The sequence below is a fragment of the Maylandia zebra genome, linkage group LG15 (assembly GCF_041146795.1).
Source record: "Maylandia zebra isolate NMK-2024a linkage group LG15, Mzebra_GT3a, whole genome shotgun sequence".
Taxonomy (NCBI): Eukaryota; Metazoa; Chordata; class Actinopteri; order Cichliformes; family Cichlidae; genus Maylandia; species Maylandia zebra.
This window is the reverse complement of record NC_135181.1, coordinates 16,207,051-16,225,793: the sequence shown is the minus strand read 5'-3', so window position 1 is coordinate 16,225,793 and position 18,743 is coordinate 16,207,051. Positions and strand designations below refer to the sequence as shown.

Here is an 18,743-nt window from a genome sequence, read left to right as displayed (position 1 = left end):
AATTTAATGATGTGCATTATAAATTCTTATTTGGCAGATGTTAATGATATTGTATATTTATATCTGCCACACAGTAAAATGAAGTATATTTACTGTCATGACCAAAGTATATTTTCCTAAACTGGTTACCTGTTAACCCCTATGCCACCGCATTTATAAAACAGAAAAGTCCTAGATTATTTTTTGCTTTGTAGACTATCAGCTCAGTTTTGACATCGACTAAATCAAAGGAGACACATCGTTTAATATAAACTGGACAAACTGTTGTAAATATTGCATTAGACTGTTCAAATTTCTAGGTTTGAAAGCAGTCTAAACTGGTCTCATAGCTCAAATAAGGTAACATATTGAACTTTATATAGACATACCTGTTTGGTTGCATATCAGTCGTAATGGAAAACTCAAGGCACCAAAGTAAAATCCTACATACTATTCTCACTATACCACAGCTAACTACTAGGAACCTACAGGAAGTGTCGAGTTGCCCTTCATTTCTTAATATTATGTTTCAAAAAAGCAAAATATGTTTCACTATACCGCCAATATTTTGCTTCAAAGAAACACAATGTGTCTTATAATTTTTAAAGTGCTCTTGAGCAATAGTTCTCCAGGCTTTCTGAAAGGCTTTCCAAAGTTTGTAACACTAATCTATTCAAGTAGATGAACCAGTGTTACGTCTACACATAACAGGAAATAAATATTTTTTAAACTGTATCTTTAGGCACTGCTAGGGGATCTTTACAGAATAAAGAACAAAGGGCAAGGAAGAGCGTTTAATGTACCTCGGGAAGTCTAGAGAACTAATCCCGAAGCTTAGAAAAACTTAGAAAAAAGAAAAAGAAAAATAACGCTTGCTCAATAAGGGGGGTCACGTGATGCTCTTTTATTTATTTATTTATTTATTTATTTATTTATGTTCTTTTTAATAATACTCATTTGTTTCAATCGTTTTTACCTTATTGAGCAATTGCCTTTATTCTATTGAGCAATATTGTTATGGTTTGTGTTTAACAGTTTGACGTCAATGTGTAGAAAACAAACGCACCATTTGTAAACTCGATTTACGCTGCATTCTGGGTAATACGGAACGAATGACGACACACAGGAGCTGGGAATAAGATAGAAAACGGGTTTCACGTGCTGCGAGAGGCATTCCCCTACTGACTGCATGCTTGCAATACGCGTTGTTTGGATGACATGTAACATAAACGGCATTATTACTTCTCCATTCACTCGGACGGTAGATGAACGAAGCAACTATGGCCAACGGTGAGTTTACTTGTTAACACAAGCTAGCACAACTGGTTAATGTTAGCTGTAAGACCCCGTTAGAGCGACAAAAACATTAGGTAGCAAAACATTAAAATGCAAAACCGAACAGTTTACAGATAAACTGTCATAACCGCGTCGTTTCTGCTCTTAAAGTAATTATTAAAGCGGTCGCTAATGTAGCTTTATACCATTTTGTGCCACGAGCGGTAGCTAATATTTTCTCCCCTTTCTCTCCTCAGAAAATGTGAGCGTGATCTTCAAAGTGTACTGTCTCACGGTGATGACACTGGTGGCAGCGACCTACACAGTGGCACTGCGGTACACCAGGACCATTTCAACAGAGGAGCTGTATTTCTCCACAACTGCAGTGTGCATCGCCGAGGTCATTAAGTTAGTGCTGAGCTTGGGGATGCTCACAAAGTAAGTGTTTGAGGCGCTACCCGCTATTTCCTTAGTGACCACAGAATGTAAGGTATGGGATTAAGAAACCCACATGACTGGCCAATGCGGGTTTGGACTCCGCTTTCCCTTCAGAACCATCTTTATTCTTCACGGCATTGATTCAACAAGTTACTGGAAACATACCTCGGACATTTTAGTCCGTGTTGACATGATAGGATCACGCAGTTGCTGCAGATTTTTCGGCTGGACATCACATTTCAAAGTTGCTCTATTGGATTGAAAGCCGGTGACTGTGGAAGTCATTTAATTGCAGTGAGTTCATTGTCATGCTCAAGAATTCCGTTTGAGACGATTTGAGCTTTATGACATGCTGTTGGAAGCAACTTTCAGAAGATGTGTTCAGTGTGGTCATAACGTAGTGGGCACGGTTGGCAATAACGTTCAGGTAGGCTGTGCTGATGCTAAGGGGTCCAATATCCTCAGTCTAAGCAAAATTCTGGCTATCTCAGATTCATAACAGGAAACATTTTTCCTTGTGTGTGTGTGTGCGCGCGCGCTTCGAGGTTCAAAATCTTGTGTGTTCAGAGACACCTTTTCCAAACTTTGGCTCTAATGAATAGGTATTTAAGTTAATGTCTCTTTCCTGTAAGCTTGAGGTAGTCTGGCCATTTTTCTCTGACATGTGACTTCAAACAAGGCATTTTCGTTGATTTTTTTTTTTTCTTTTTTGAGGTATTCTCTGTAAATACAAGAGATAATTGTGCATGGAAATCCCTTCAGATGAACCGTTTCTGAACCGTTTGAAATTTCATTTGATAAATAAGCCAATAGATTTTGTCTAGTACTCCCTAAAAGTGGACAATAGCCCAAGAAATCTATTATCAGAATAAGAGACACAATATAAGCAAGAGAGAGATGATACTTCAAAGAGTCCTTAATTTAAATCTAAGGGCTATAGATCTTAGTTTTAAAAATAAACATTTTTTCAAAACCTTATGTTAGGGCAGAGCTAGCAAACTTTAAATAAACCTTTTAACATCCCAGAGATAATTAAAATGGAAGATATAATAGATGATGCTTAGCTTCATTAAGAATATGTGTGTGCTTTTACCTAAAGATAATCTTCTTTGCCACTCATTTTCCGAGTAAATCGATTTATAGTTTGGTGTATAACATTTCCTTTAAACTTGTACCTTTTCAGCTCATTTAAGCCCAGTATTTTGCCTTTATAATTTTCCATTTCATTTTGTCATTTTATATTCATTTTGTCAGATTGATGCCAAATAATAAACTAAAGGCTGCCAAGAAAAAGAAGAGCAGAAATTTCTCACAAGTGACAAGTTGTAAAGAGACAGCAAAGAAGACTTTAATAATAGAAAAACATCTTTAGACACATTGTAGTTCAATCTGTAACTTTATTTACAGAGCTCAGGTTCAGCATATCCAGACTTTCTTTGGCTCAACAAAACCAGTCAAAGAGAAGCAGAGTGGTTATTAATGGTCTTTGCTTCATTTTCTTTTTCTATACCTAACTTTTTCCACACAAAATAGATCAATGTCAGTCAGAATTTGTCAGAGAAACACAATATTGAGATTTATTTTTAATAAGGCTATAAAAAAAATATGGAAATTATATTCGTTTTGTCCAAATGAGAATGCAAGTAATTTGCACTACAAATAAACTGATCCATCTTCTATAAGCTGCAATTCCAGCACTGTAACACATGACTGTGTATAAATTCCTGTTGCGTGCTTTCGTTTGTCAGTGCCAATAAAATGCACCTCAGTAACTTATTACGTATAAACTGGATTTCCTCAAGAGAAATTCCAGAGTAATTGGAGGTGATTCTGAAAAGAAAATATGTGCCATTTCCAGTCTGAACCTAACTGCAGATTGTCTTTGTCATAAGTTGTCGTGCCATTGTAGCCACACAAATGGAGACACACCTTCACCACATACTAAGAGACTTGTTAATCTTGTTTCATGAATAAACCCCTCAGATAAAACAAACATATCATGTCATGCAGAACATACAAATAACAATGGTTTGATCATTTACCAAAAATTTCTTCTTCGTCCATTCATCTGTTGTTTTTCACTTTTCCTCTCCCAGGGAAACGGCAAGTCTCATCAAACTAAAAGCCACCTTACAGGAACACATCTTCTGCAGCCCTAAAGAACTGCTAAAACTCAGCGTGCCTTCGGTGGTGTATGCAGTTCAGAATAATATGGCTTTCATCGCCCTGAGTAATCTGGATGTAGCAGTTTATCAGGTATTATGTGAATCTGGGTTTGACGTGTGGCTCTTGTGGAGACAGTCCACGTCATCATTTACACAGGTCTTGTTACACGCATTTAATTATATCAGTAGCAACTAAATTCTATAGATAACTGCTTGATAAAGTTTCCTTTTTGTTTTATATTTTTTAAGTACTTGGTATATTTTGGATCCAAGAAGTTTGATATCCTCCTTATGTCAAGTGGGACTTTCCCCTTATAGTCAAAGGGTTTGTTGCACAAGTATTTGTGGCAAAATGAAGCTCAGTTTATGTGCAGTTTATACCTCAGAAAGCGTTCAGTAAATTGCATTTTTGACACATTTTTGAGAGAGATTTGTAGGCAGTGAATTTAAGATCACTTTGGCTTTTGCTTTTCAGGCTGAAATGCTAATAGTGTACAACATATTTAGGGAAACAAATTCTACATCTATGTGTGAAGTTATAATATTTAGTTCAAAATCCTTTTTAGGTCACCTATCAGCTGAAGATCCCGTGCACAGCCTTGTGTACAGTGCTCATGCTGAACCGCTCTCTCAACCGGCTGCAATGGTTTTCCGTCTTTATGCTCTGTGGAGGCGTTACACTGGTTCAGTGGAAACCTGCGGAGGCCACTAAAGTTCAGGTGGGGCGGCATGTTACACTATCCTGGTTACTCAGTAAACCACTCTTAATTTCCTGTGATACCACTAGCAGTAAATTAACATTCATTTTAAAAATCTCTTTAATTTACAAGCTGTATCATCTGTTCTGTAGTTCATCATTGATCCTTTTTTCACAGATTGAACAGAATCCTGTTATTGGGTTCATTGCCATTGCAGTTGCTGTCCTTTGCTCTGGTTTTGCAGGTAAGACCAGTGCTGATGATTTGACTTTCAGTATTGGCTTAACTGTCAAGTAAAATCCAGAAATACGTTTGGCAACTAAGAAAACGCCAACAAAACCCACAATCTGCACACATGCCTGATGATATTTTCTCTAAAGTAGATGGATTTTACTTTTACTGCTGCTGTACTTTGAACCTTTGAATCTGACAGTCTGGTATTTACTTTAAGGTGTGTACTTTGAGAAAGTGTTGAAGAGCTCAGAGACATCCCTGTGGGTGAGAAACATTCAGATGTACCTGTCCGGCATAGTGATCACCTTGATTGGTGTTTACATGACTGATGGAGAGAGGGTCATGGAGAAAGGATTCTTCTTTGGTTACACACCTTGGGTGTTCTTTGTAGTATGTAAGTATGACATCTTGAGGAAGAAGTACCTTTCTTTTACTTTCCTTGTACCTTTTGTCTGACTCTGCTCTGCTTGTGCTTTCAGTCTTGGCCAGTGTAGGTGGCCTGTACACATCAGTGGTAGTGAAGTACACTGATAACATCATGAAAGGCTTTTCTGCTGCAGCTGCAATTGTCCTCTCAATGGTGGCATCTGTAATCTTGTTTGGACTACAAATAAGTAAGTTTCTCATAACCACAGTTTGAATCCAGCCAATTCATTAAGTAAGAGTATATTGTGGTTAATGATTTTTGTTCTTTTATTTGAACTGTAAACCTCTCTAGTACTTGATAAAGTAGTGGGTCAAATATAGAGTAGATCACTCTTGGAATCAGATATTAAATATATAAACACAAATTTTTACTAATGGTCAAAATCGTGTTGCTTCGTCCCTCTTTTATCTGTGTAAAACATCCAGTAACACTTTGCAGATCCCACAGTCTCCTGTAACTTTCTAGAAAAGTTTTGAAAAGTAGCTTAAAGCCTCAATTATACTCTATTATTGACATTAACAGCTTAAAACACTGTGCACAGCAGCTTAGATTCACATAATTAAAAATATTGGCAACAGTCAGTGCTACCTTTCAGCCTCCCTGCATGTTTTCTTTCCATTTTGAAACTAACAGAAGGTTTGACTATGTTTTTATATGAAATGATTTGGTATACACCGGCTTTCATTAAAACCATTAATCTTCCTTTTTTATTTATTTTTAATAATGGAAATGTCATTTTGCTTTTTTACCCTCCTGTGCAGCTATGACGTTTGCCTCTGGAGCATTCTTTGTCTGCATTTCCATATACCTGTATGGACTTCCAAAGCAAGACACATCCAGATTAACCTGGAAGGATACAAATTTAGAAGACAAACAGAAACTAATTTCTGTGTGAGGTGCTGACTGACATCAGACATTTCTATGCTGGACCAGGATCAAGGAAGCCTTTCCTCATTTGAGGTTAGAGTTGGATCTGCTTTGTGTCGACGTCATCAGATGGAACCGTGAACTGAGTCTCTGAATACTTTGAAGAATCTTAGTGGGTTTTTTGTTTTTTATAAAAAGGGGGTGGGGGAGTTTGGGTTTTTTGTAGTTTTTTTTTGGAAACTGCTTATAGCTAGCTACCAGTAAGCTCGCGAATCTATACCCTAACCGGTGAATTCTTGGAATTGGAATCCAATCTTCAGCCACAATAAGTAGCATAAGGGGTTTACTATTATGCTCCCTGTGTGTTTTGTTTTTTTTTAAATTGGGAGTACTATATTGTCTTTATTTTATTTAATAATCCAGTGTTAATAATTGGTCTTTAAACTGTGCAATACGAGTGACTTAACTCCAAATCACTTAGTCCTTACTCTGAATGTGCCCAAATCACAGACTGCATGCATAATCCACCTCCCCCATCTTGTTTTCTAATATTTTTTTTTTGTTTGTTTTAATCACTTCAGTGTTGTCTCGTAATGAAGGTAATTGTACAGTTTTTATTAGCAGAGAAGTGTTTTTCTGAATACAGACTAGACCCAATCCTACAGACTAGCATAATTTTATTTTGACAATATAAGGCTCTGTTTTTAGAATACAAATCAACAATAGTTGCAGCACTGAAAAGAACACTGACACACACCAATGTGGTTTTTACATTTTGTTTACTGGTGTGATGCCCAGGATTCTCATCCCGTTGGCCAGGACTGAGCATGCTCCGCTGAACAGTCGTAACCTTGCCTGTGGATATGAGGAGAATGAAGCAGTTTTCAGGTTGCAAAACTGTTGTTAGCAATGCCCTTACATATGTAGTGACAGATGTAACAGTGACTGCAAATACAATCAGTTCTCGCAGGGAAACAAAGAGATCAGTATAGCATATTTTAAAGACTCATGTAGTGATTCACATATTTGACCGGCTACCAAAAGATGGGGATCATTTAGTTATCAGTCAAATATGTGAATGAGTTGGACTCTAGAGAGAAGACATCAGGAAGGGTATTTAAAAAAAAAAAAAAAAAAAAAAAAAAGCCAAAATATGTGAAGCTACTGTGTTGATCCCTTGATAATAAGGTAGCTTTTTACACTTTAACATTTGTCAGGCTTACAATTGCACTGACAAACCTAAGTATCTACCACTGATATTAGTATAGACCATCTATGTTTTCATTATGCTGATATCTGTAAGCAGTGCTCCTACTATTAAACAGAAATTCTATTTAGAGCTGGGCGATATGAGATTTTTTCATATCACGATGTTTTTTTCATTTCAGGCGATAACGATATCTATCACGATATAAGCCAAATAACTATATTTGTAAGATTTAAATGTGCCGTTGCTCACAAGTAAAATGTGAAATAATCAGCAGCTTGTTTTTAAATATTTATTTCCCATAATAAGTTCAACGGGGTAGATGTACTTAAGGAACATGAGACTTTTTCAGATAAATAAAGGCAAATATTGCAAACTACACAAAAGGCAGCCGCTAAAGCGTTTAAGTTTCAAAATAGAACAAACGAAACAGACTAAATTGTCAATTCCACTTAGAAATAAAGTATTAATTCTAAAAATAAATCTTAGTTTGTTTTACAGAAGAACAGACAAAACTGACTAACTTTTGTCAATATCAAGTAAACTGAGAACTAAAAGGAAATTCTCAATCTCTCCTTGTTGTATAGCTTAGCTTTTCAAACAGTTTTAACAGTTACTTTAGTCTGACAAAAGCCGAATGACGAATTAGCGCTTCCAGTCAGAGACTGAGGCTACGTCCACACGTACACGGGTATTTTTGAAAACGGAGATTTTCCGTTTTCGTTTTAAAAAATAATCCTGTCCACACATAAAGGCAGAAATGAAAGAAAACGCTGCTATGAACATGCCAAAGCAGCAGGTGGCGCTAGATTCCTAACCGTGCAGAAATGTTGGCCAATCAGAAGTCTAGAAGCCTCGGTGGGAAAAAGTAAACAAAGCTGGGGCATAGAAGCAGAACCGAGTCGTATGTGTGGACGGACAGTAACTGTGTGTATATGTAAGCATTTAAACACTGCAGAGAGTAGAATTAACAGTAACAGTATTGTAGAAATTCATTTCACCGAAACAATAACGTGGCGCACAGTGTGACGCATGCACCAGTTTATTGTATTTCCAGACTTGCTTTCGGCACAATTTACAGTGCACGCTACTCTGTTTTTTGTCAGACTTGAAATAGCCGAAATACCTTCACACTACGGAACTTCTATGGCTCTTCCGTTCGACAATCTCTCATTGGAACCATCATCTGTTTTCTCTTCGGTCACGCTCGGTTGATTTTTCTAGTCGGCACACGCATTTCCTCCATTATGCGCTGGCTCCATTACCCGCTGGCTGCTTCCCAAACAAACACACGTGCGGCTTGGCACTTGTGCTGTACGTAACAAGTCACGCGACGTGACGCTGCGGCTGTGATTGGTTCGGCTCTGCGCTACTGAATTTGGATCGGCTGACCTTTTTTTTTTTTTTAAGAGGACAAGAGCGGCGAGGTCTATCGCGATAGCTTAATTTCTCTATCGAGTAAAAGTTATATCGCGATACATATCGTTATCGTTCTATCGCCCAGCTCTAATTCTATTGGCTGACCAATGTTTTCTACAAGCAAACACAATGTTTGATTAGTCAAAGAAGAGTCCCGTGAGGGGTAAGGCATCTTTAACTTTGTCCAAATTTCATCTTTGAACCCCACTAATAAGCACTTCTGTTATTCATTTTCATGTAATTTTCTTGGTATAAATCTCTTGGGTATTCTTGCCAGAATGTAGCTATAATTAATTTTCTAGACCTTTTAAAATCTTGAAAAATTTCCAAAACTGTCAAATCAGACAGTAAATGCCCCTCAACCTGTCACCTCCTCAGTACAAAGCTTGTGGTGCATGTGACTGTGCTAATTTGGCAGTTTCAGACAATGTCCCAGCCAGTTTCTCTTAATATGTTCATGTGTGAGAAGAACAGGTTGTTGCATAAGAACTTATAGAACCATGCATTAAAAGGCTATACAAAAATCAACTCCATTGTGGCTGTTCAATGTAGTATTTTTGGCAGGTTTAAGAGGAGAAACAAGTTTACTTAACTCTGTTTTCTTTGTACCTGTGCAACAGCCTCAGGGCTTCCTTTTACCGGCAGCTCTCTGTGCGCTGAAGCAATCAGGTGGCTGGAAGACACGAAAGAGAGTAAGGACACACCTCTGTACATATTTACTACTAATGTTAACTTATGACTGTAAGGGCTTGCCAAGTAGCACGACTGGCATCCTGTCCCTTACCACAGCTTCAGCAAGAAGTTGACAAGGTGCTTAGGTTGCAGATCCTGAGCTGACTGGTACAATACCTCGTCATAACTGCAAATAAAGAAGGGACAGTTTTGTAAACGTAGAACAAATATTGACATTGACAAATGAACAGATGTTCAGAAAGTGCTTGCCGAAGGAGGTGCTGTAGGATGGCAGTACACGTCTGCTCAGATAGAAGAGATGGGTCGAAGGCAACTGCCTCTACACCTTTGTTTGTCTGCTTTAAACTGTAATAACAGGATTATATGTGAATCACATGACAAATATCCTGTTGACCTTTTGGAATTAAGGATGTCAGACATGCATCTAAAGTGTTAAGTCTTTCAAATGTTTCTCTGTTATTTCTCAATTTCCAAAATAAATGACTGAATAGATTAATGGATAGAGGATCCAAAATGAAAACGTATCAATACTAGAAATCTCAGACCTGCAGAGTCGAGCATGTGTGTACTGAAGGAAGACACCAGTGTCACCCTGAGCCTGCAGCATCCGGTCCCAGTTAAACTTATAGTCTGACTGCAGGGGGCCTTTGAAGTCCTAAAACAGAGTTTTCAGGCACGTTAACGCCTACTTGCAAAGTGCACAGAGAGGAGGAAAGGTGTGAGAAAGGTAATGCATCAACAGGACTTTACTGCTTAACTGATGGGTTTTGGCTCGTGATAGGCCCGATGAAGGCCAGAAACTAAGAAAAAAAAAAATGTTGCTTTAATGCTAAAACTCCTGAAAGGAGGAGTCACCGCATCATCACTAAGACCGAGAAATGAAGCAGCCAGTGGTGGAATATTATACTTGACAGTGTAATAATCTTGTTTATTTTCTTTTGTACTATTGAAACAAAGTCTTAATTATTTAACAAATATGTGATTTACATTATTCTTTTAGATCTTTATGACCACTAATTTTGAACATTTAGCAAACTTAGAATATCAGTTAATGGCCAATATGTTATTATCGGTCTGACTTAAAGACCTGAAACTCCCAATCATAACATTAATCACACACACAGATCAATGAATGAAGCTGCTGGTTGCTGAATACTAGCAGTATTATTAAATAAAAATACTAAACCTGGATTATTAGGGCACTGATTCCTACTTTCTCTGCAGTGTCCTCTGGGTTTTCCAATTCCTTTGTTGCTGTGGAAAGATTTAAATTTAGTCAGTGACACAACAAAACAGCCCTTGTTCTGACATGTGCCAATCCCACAGTAATCATGGAATAAGTAAGTGTTGAGTCAACGATAAGAATGTGTCTCGGTTCAATAATATGTCACAATACATACCAGTCTTTGTACTTTTTTAAGGAGGCATTTTTCTAAAGGCCTTAACCATCTACAAGTAGTTTCAGCTCTTATCAACTCTGACCACCCCTTTTTTGGCATGTGTAGTTCATTGTGGGAGAAAAATGTGCTTAGCTGCTTACAGGAGGATAGATTTCAGACTAGGGATGGGTATCGAAAACCGGTTCTTGTTGAGAACCAGTTCCCACTGTTTCAATTTCTTTTTTATTGTTTGCCATTGTTTGCCATTTTTGCAAACGATTCCCTTATCGATTCCAGTCGCCCCGAATGACGTCACCACGTTGCGTAGCGTCATTTACCTGGCAGGAGACACAGCGCGTAAGCGGCTTAAACGCTCAAAAATTTGTTTATAACTTTACGAGAACGGATGACAACAGGGCAACTTGCAATACTAAGTAGATATTTCATTTAAGGGAGGAAACACTACGAATATGCAAAAGCATTTGCTCACAAAACACGCGATGACCTTAAATCAATGTCGTGTTTTTAATTCCGCTCCGGACTCGTGAATCTCAACCCAGCAGCAGCGGTAACGTTTGCACGTCCTCTCCCGTTAATGCGGCAGGTAAATAATCAACTAACAGTGCATGTTATGTTAGCGCGATCTGCCTTATTACAAAACCTGCCATTACTGTGCATTTAGGTGACCATGATGAGAGAGACAGAGTCTGGCTCAGATGCTGGCAGTTCTCGCTGCAGTCTACCAGTAGCGTCTCCTTTCAGGCCAGGATAGACGAATGTCACCGAGCAGGGACTAAGTTTGTGGTTAAAGGCTTGCACCCATTTGCCACAGCAGATGCCCCTATTTTGAGTGAATGTGTTTAATTGTCGGCAGGGACATTACTGGATATTCTTGTGTAATTGCTACAGAATAATTTATGTTATACTTTGTTATTGCTACAGAAGAGTATTTATTTTATTATTTTACATTTACAATTTTTTCCCCCAGGGACCTTGTGACACCCCATGGAAGAGCCATAGGCTGTGGATCTCTTAAGGATCTCTTAAGATCTCACTGTTGGGTTTGTAAGGCCATGCTACTCCTAAATTTCTATCTTGTTCAAAGAGAAGATATAAAACAAAGTTCTAAGCTATTCGACCTTTGTGTTCTCCTTTAAAAAAAAAAAAAAAAAAAAAAAAAAAAAGGAATCGATAAAGAATCGAATCGTTAAACAGAATCGAAAATGGAATCTGAATCGTGAAAATCTTATCAATACCCATCCCTGCTCATCACATAAAAATGTAAATCAAGCTCATTTTAGAGAAGAGCGCCATCTTCTTGTTGCAAAATGCAATTGACAACAATTACAGATAAAAGCAAAACTCCTGCACACCAGTCGATTGAGGACTGAAGTGCTGATTTTGTTTTTAAAGGCACATAACGTCTTGATGCATTCTCAATCATCCAGGTAAGTAAATCTCCAAAAGTTGATTCTTTTCATCTGGGCGTAGCGTTTTCAGTGGGAGAAACGTTTCGTCACTCATCCAAGTTTATAAGACTGGGGAAACCTGCAGTCAGCTGAGACTGAAGAAGTCACTTGAATGAGTGACGAAACGTTTCTCCCACTGAAAACACTTTGCCCAGATGAAAAGAATCAACTTTTGGAGAAAGGCACATAACAGTACTTAAAGGACACATAAGTATTTATTTACTCTTTTACTGTTATATAACTGCCTAATGTGTGATAGGCTTACTGTTTGATTGGCTCATGTTGTTGAGCATCCTGGCCCGAGCCTCGTCCAGCACGTCCTCCAGAAACACCACCTCACCGGCCCTGGTCTTCATGCCCTGCACCAGACCAAAGGACACGTGCCGACACCTAAAATCATGTTTTTAATACTATTAGAAGCACTCATTTTAAGCACTTTATTATAAACTCATGATATGCATGTACATTCACAAATGTATCCTATTATTTTTTTCTAAGTGTAACTTTAAAAGAAAAAAAGCAATAACTACAAGTGGCAGAAAATTTAAGTGAAATGTGGAATAGAAGCCTGAAGTTGGCTTAAATATTAAGGCCAACACAAAGTTGCCAGCACCATCACACAGACATCATGAGACAGCAGAATTTCATTCTGTTTCTAATTACAACAGCTGCCTGTTTTGGGTGGGAGGAGTAAAGTAATGCTGAATCTATCTTCATTGAATTACAAGAGAGACCGTGGAAATCCTGTAATTACTGAGCCGAGGTTTACTGTCATTCCAGCCTTAAATGCATCTTTAATTTCAAGTCTTTCATAAACATAATGTGCAAAAATACGATTGAGAGCTGACATTAATTAGTTTTCATTAAACCGGTGCATTATGGGTGAATTTATGTAATGCTACATTACCCATCTGCCCAAGAGTGACCCATCGCAAGCAAGATCTGGAATAACTGGGAGAAGTGATTCTCTTGACTTTTATCTGTCTAGAAAAAGAAACATTTCAAATGTCAAGTTATTGAGTTACAATTTTGAGATAACTCCAAGCTTCCATAGAAAAGTCCTGCTAGTGTTTCTAATACAATATTTCATATTAAGTCTTATAAAGACTTTTTTTTTCAGTTTAAATACTGAATTAAATACAAAATATGAATATCATACAGACTAACCATAAACAGTTAATCTGCCAGTTGCTGTTCTCGATTATTTACTACTTGTTTTGAGAAAATTACCAGAAAATTATTATTTATTTATTTTTCATTAAAACGAAAGTCCAGGTGTATTTCTCAATACATTTCTTCTGCTTTTTAAAAAAAGCAAATTAGACAAAGATTGCTTGGCTATAAGTTACTTAAATGACCAGTTGTGAAAGTAGTTTATTTTTCTGCTCCGTTTTCAGCTCAAAAAAATTAACGGCAAAAAACAAAAATTATAATGCAGAAAATAAACTGGGCTCCATGATTATTAAAGTCATTCAATTTCTACTATCTATTCCTCGTCTGTTATTGGCATAAAGCAGCAGGCAAAAAAAGAGAGCTTGGGTGTGCTTACCACATAAATCATCTCATCAAAACTGTACTTTTCCTTTCGGTTAATGGCTGCAGCGATATCTCTAAAACAGAAAATACAAAATAAGTGCTTATGGCGTCAAATCAGAGGGAGAGACATCATTTACCAGGTGCACTCGATTTTTCAGAGTAAAGCAGCTAACAATTTCAGTGGGCTCACATAAACTTAAATCCCAAGGACTAAAAGCTTTCACCATTTTGTACCGATCGCAATTCTTGCTAACTAACCTGGTGATGTAGAGAGTCGTACCATCGCTGCGGAGCACTGTGCAGACGTTGGTCATGTCTCTATTGGGGGAAAGATCCACCACACCAGTGCCCTTCCTGTCAACAGAAAAAAAAAAATCATTATGTCCAGAAGACATAGGGTCAGGCTCAGCTGTTGAATCTATGCATATTTTACTGTATTTCATTTTTAAGCTACTAAGCACTGAATCCCTACACTCCTCCTGTGAGTTCACGGGAGGGCAGACCCAAGTAGCTTCCAAACCCTCTGCCTTGAGCCGGTACCCTGGGCCTGATTCTAGGTTGTGATGCGGGTGATCCTGTACAGGAAAGGGTAAACTGGACCTTTGATCTTTTTTTTAAGTCAACATAGTGTGTTGTAAAAAAACACTTCAACTGGCTCCTGCACAGTAAAATGAGCCAGTTGAAGTGTTTTGGTTATCTGATAGAGCTGGAAAAGGTGTATGGGGTGAGAGAAGTCTGGGCTTAGGTAAATATTTTAACAATATCATTATACAAGGGGTGGCATGTAGCAATAAACTGGTAGATAACTATGTGAATCTGTATTTCCTTTCAAATTTAATCTCTCTGCCGTCCAGCTTAACTGTTTTGGTTCAGCCGTTGCTCTCGTTTTTCAAAGTAAAGCTCTAAAAACCAACAGGACACAACCTGCTGAGCACCAAAGAGCTGGCAGACACAGGTGAGCACAGAGGAGAATGTATTAGCCAAAGAGCCAGATATTTCCCTGTAGAGCTGAACGAGATCAAAAACAGAGCTATAAAAAGTTCTGTGACATCTCCAAATGGCTCCAAAATGAATGACTGATGCATCGGGGATCGACGACACCTTCACAATTAAATATATGTTATTCACAGTTTAAAGCCTTGCTTAAAGATGGACACACTTTTTGCAAATAAACTTCCCCATCTGTTAAAATCTATTTGTATTCTGTTTGTAGGGAAGCTGAACTCTGACTAATCAGTGGCCTCTTAGCACATGTTTACTTGGTGTTAGACACACCAGTTACCAATCGAAGGTCGCCACATACTCAGATGTCTTCAGCAGGCCCCGGCTCTGCAGCTGCTGCACCACCTCCTGGGCCTGATCCTGGTGAAAGGACTCCCCGCTGTAAACATCGAAGTGGACCCCCAACCGCTGGAGAGATTTTAAATCAATCTCAGTCGTGCTCCATGGCAGTCAACTGTTAAACATTTTTATTTCTCATTTCAAGTTTCTATCTTTAGAGACTCAAGCTGTTACCAAGCTGCCTGGCAGCTTTCTAACCTCATAAATGTCCTGATACTCCTTCACTGTGATGTCTCTGAACTGCTGCCATAAGGAGACAACATGGCTCTCGTGCTGCTCCAGCTGTCTAAAGAAGTCTCTGGCAGCCTGTTTCATATCCTCATTGTTCTCTGCTTCTTTGTTTACTCGAACATAAACCTGAAAAGCAAAAAAAACAAACACTGGTGCTGTTTAAAAATGCCTTTTTAAACAGCATTTAGAATATAACACTAAAACAACATCTTCTAAACATGCAACTGAGGCTCATTCAGTGCTTAAATATAAATTTGAGAGTCAGAGAGCATCTATTGGGTCTTTCTCCAAACATCCAAACTCACTTCGAACAAATGCTGTAAGGGATTCTGTTTTAATTTTTCCGGACTTCCAAATTGCCCAAATCCAGCTCCCAGCAAACCTGAAATCCAAGACAGGTTACTTGTCCTTGACGTTTTAATAAACAAACAAACAAACAAACAAAAGATAATCCCTCACTGTAGAGTAATTTTCTGACCAACTCACCAAACTGCATCCCCCAGTCTCCAAGGTAGTTCATTCGAATGACATCATTTCCAAGTGACTGTTTAAGGTTAGCAATGAAGTTACCTGAAGATAGAGTTTATACATTTTTTTTTTTTACACTTGCTGAAAAACTATTTGCTATTTAAGAATTTGAAAATCTAGTAATGACACATTGGGTCTTAATTTTCTTCTTCAAGCTAACAATATAAATATTTTGAAGATTTCCTGATAATTAAAAGGTAAAACTGTGCGGACTCACGGTTAAAAAAAAAACGAAACTTGTTGCTCAAGATGACAAAATAAAAATCATTTGAAACCCTTTTGTGCACATTTTTGTAATCAGTAATAAGTTCATTGGTAAGGCTCGATTTAATATGTAGCTCACATGCATTTCAGTTAATAATAATAATTGTACTATTATTATTATTATTATCAGTTTAGTTTATACTCACCAATTATTGTGGACCGCAAGTGTCCAGCATGGAATTTTTTGGCAATGTTTGGAGAGCTGTAAGCATATCAACATATCAACTCTGTCTGTTAAGTGGAAATGAATACACTCTATAGCTACATTAGCCACTTTTTCTTATTCCAAAGAACAAGGCGCTGGATACAATTCCTCAGGGAGTTTGGTCCATATTTAAGCAATGACATGACAGAGTTGTTAAAGATTTGTCAGCTGCACATCCACGTTGTTCTACCACATCCCAAATCTGCTTTATTAGATTGAGTTCAGTGACTGTGGAGGGCATTTCAGTGAACTCACTGTCATGTTCAAGAGACCAGTTTGAGATCATTTGAGCTTTGTGACAAGCTGTGTTATTATGCTGCCTCATTCTTACACTTAGGTTGAACTTCCATAGGTTGCCTTAGCCATGTTCACATGGCTAAATACACAAAGTTGTTGTAATGTGATTGGCTGATTAGATGTTTACACTAATGAGCAGTTGAACAGGCGTACCTAGTTACATAGTCAGGGTGTGTACGTTAAAATAAGGGGGAGACATACAGAATCCTTCCCCCGTTTTAACAAAGAGGCCGCATTTAAATTTATCGCCATATAAATAAAACTGAAAAACAAACTTACCTGTACTCCACTAACGTCGTTCCTGTCGTGAGAGTATTGAAAAGTTCACTATTTAACCCAAATTTATCATTCTCCCCATTTCCAAATGGCTCCAACAATTTCTGGAACAGATAAAGTGGAGAGGGACTGTGATCACAGCAGAAGCTGTGGAAGTTTTTTTGTTTCATTTTGTTTTGTTTGCTTAAGCTGTCACTGTGTGAGTGGAAACTCAAACCTGAGCAAGAAGCTTGCGATTAACTTTAAAGTTGATAATTCCACGTGCAGCTGAGATGTGTTCCACCACATTGTCCTGCTTCAACTGAAAGATAAAGTGTGAATTACCTACTAAAAACAAATTAAAGCTTCATCTAATGTATATGAGACAAACACAAACTAGAACTCATTGAATTGAGGAAGATTAATTGTATAATCTGTAGGAACAGATTATACAATTATATGACTGTCTTGCAATGTCCAACTGTCATAAACACATGGTTACGGTGCTTAAAGGAACTGATAAACTTGGATGCACATTAAGCTGAAAGACTGGCCTGTTTGGAACAATGAGGAATGAAATAGATCGCAAGCAGTGAGAGCTTCGGCTACAGGCAGCTCAGCCTGTCACAGTCTTACAGTTCATGTTACAGGTTAGGCTTCAGGTTAAACCAGTCTGCTTCTTTAACTTCTTTGTCTGGAGCAAACAATTTCTTTAAGGGCCTCACTTTAAGCCGCGGGTATTACCATGACCTCCACCAAAAATATATACATGCGGTGGAGTTACACGTGAAGAGGAATGGTGACTGTCTAAGGGTGGTTTAATCTCACCTGAGTGGCCAAGTTTTCTGTCTGCACCTGAATGTCTCCACTGGATGGTAAAATCCCACTGGCTCTCAGGGTTCCAATTAAAAGCCTGAAATCGGCTCCCTGCCTGAGGATCACAACTTTTTTTTAAAGTCTCTGACAAACAGGTGAGAGGACAAAACATACTTATCGCATCCTACAGGTTAGCAGTGAGCGACACAAACAGACTTAACTGTTTCTTCAGGACTGGAACTGCTGTCAGAGCTGGAATGAAAACATCCTCTGACTGCTGCAGCGCTCTACCCAGCTAGACATTAAAACACAACACCAGATAAACATTGTAAGTGTTCAATCACAGCCCTGCAGGGTCAAAACATGATAGCATTAGCACACAGGTTTGTGAAAATCTGAGACTCCCAGCCGCATTACCTTCTCCGCGATTTTTCTCCTGAAAAAGCAAGCCATGTTTTCTAAACACACGAACAAAACCTTAACTTAACCTTTATGCATAAATTAAAAAAAACCCTTGCAGGGTGCTTTCACATTGACACATTGCTGCTGCACTTCCGTATTACTGTTACTACTTCCGATTTCCTCGGCCAATCACAGGCTTCGCTTTAGAAAATAGCGTAAATAAAAGAAAGGGTTTGTTCGAATTTGTTCTAGGCTGCTCCCGGTCATATTATGGCATGGAGAGGAAAGGGCGGACAATAATATGACTGCGGTTAGTTTTATCATCGCCAGCCATCTTAAAACGAGGGAGCTGGTGAATTTAAAAATGACCAACAACGCTCCTGCGGAAAAAAAGTTTTATTATTATTAATTGTAGCTTTTTATTGACTACAAGAGACAAAAGTTCAAGTCCCTGGATAAAATCTGTGCACTTGAGCAAGTCCTAAAACAAGAGCCGTTGAATGGAGGAGCTTGAGTCAAGTGTTTTTCCCTGGTAACAGAGGGTCCAATTGGCTCGAGAACTCACGTGACTTCAGTTTCATATCGTTAAATGCAGCTTTAAAGCTTAGAAAAACCTTT

At 38.2% G+C, this 18,743-nt stretch overlaps 2 protein-coding genes across 2 annotated transcripts; one reads left to right on the top strand and one right to left on the bottom strand.

The window, feature by feature from the left end:
* Nucleotides 1-1,080: 1,080 nt before the first annotated feature.
* On the top strand, nucleotides 1,081-9,237 carry slc35a1 (solute carrier family 35 member A1). Its single transcript, XM_004550486.6, has 8 exons — nucleotides 1,081-1,269; nucleotides 1,512-1,692; nucleotides 3,789-3,948; nucleotides 4,424-4,576; nucleotides 4,733-4,799; nucleotides 5,007-5,183; nucleotides 5,269-5,403; nucleotides 5,978-9,237. The coding sequence occupies exons 1-8, from the start codon at nucleotides 1,245-1,247 to the stop codon at nucleotides 6,109-6,111; spliced, it is 1,032 nt and encodes a 343-aa protein (XP_004550543.1). The 5' UTR covers nucleotides 1,081-1,244; the 3' UTR covers nucleotides 6,112-9,237.
* On the bottom strand, nucleotides 6,846-18,318 carry rars2 (arginyl-tRNA synthetase 2, mitochondrial). The gene is made up of 20 exons (XM_004550487.3): nucleotides 18,141-18,318; nucleotides 17,945-18,018; nucleotides 17,736-17,838; nucleotides 17,146-17,229; nucleotides 16,932-17,032; nucleotides 16,297-16,352; nucleotides 15,845-15,928; nucleotides 15,664-15,740; nucleotides 15,326-15,484; nucleotides 15,090-15,196; nucleotides 14,045-14,140; nucleotides 13,800-13,860; nucleotides 13,158-13,234; nucleotides 12,516-12,640; nucleotides 10,589-10,656; nucleotides 9,948-10,057; nucleotides 9,652-9,747; nucleotides 9,494-9,568; nucleotides 9,319-9,382; nucleotides 6,846-6,938 (listed from the first exon to the last, which is right to left on the bottom strand). The coding sequence occupies exons 1-20, from the start codon at nucleotides 18,174-18,176 to the stop codon at nucleotides 6,852-6,854; spliced, it is 1,740 nt and encodes a 579-aa protein (XP_004550544.1). The 5' UTR covers nucleotides 18,177-18,318; the 3' UTR covers nucleotides 6,846-6,851.
* Between the last annotated feature and the right edge of the window lie 425 nt (nucleotides 18,319-18,743).

What these genes read in the sequence shown, in the direction of transcription:
- slc35a1 (XM_004550486.6), top strand. Translation starts at nt 1,245, where the DNA reads ATGAACGAAGCAACTATGGCCAACG. An exon ending in TGGATGTAGCAGTTTATCAG is followed by an intron (nt 3,949 to 4,423) that starts GTATTATGTGAA and finishes AATCCTTTTTAG; the next exon opens with GTCACCTATCAGCTGAAGAT. An exon ending in CGGAGGCCACTAAAGTTCAG is followed by an intron (nt 4,577 to 4,732) that starts GTGGGGCGGCAT and finishes CTTTTTTCACAG; the next exon opens with ATTGAACAGAATCCTGTTAT.
- rars2 (XM_004550487.3), bottom strand. Translation starts at nt 18,176, where the DNA reads ATGGCTTGCTTTTTCAGGAGAAAAATCGCGGAGAAG. An exon ending in ATCCTACAGCACCTCCTTCG is followed by an intron (nt 9,569 to 9,651) that starts GCAAGCACTTTC and finishes CTTTATTTGCAG; the next exon opens with TTATGACGAGGTATTGTACC. An exon ending in AACTTCTTGCTGAAGCTGTG is followed by an intron (nt 9,383 to 9,493) that starts GTAAGGGACAGG and finishes CGTGTCTTCCAG; the next exon opens with CCACCTGATTGCTTCAGCGC.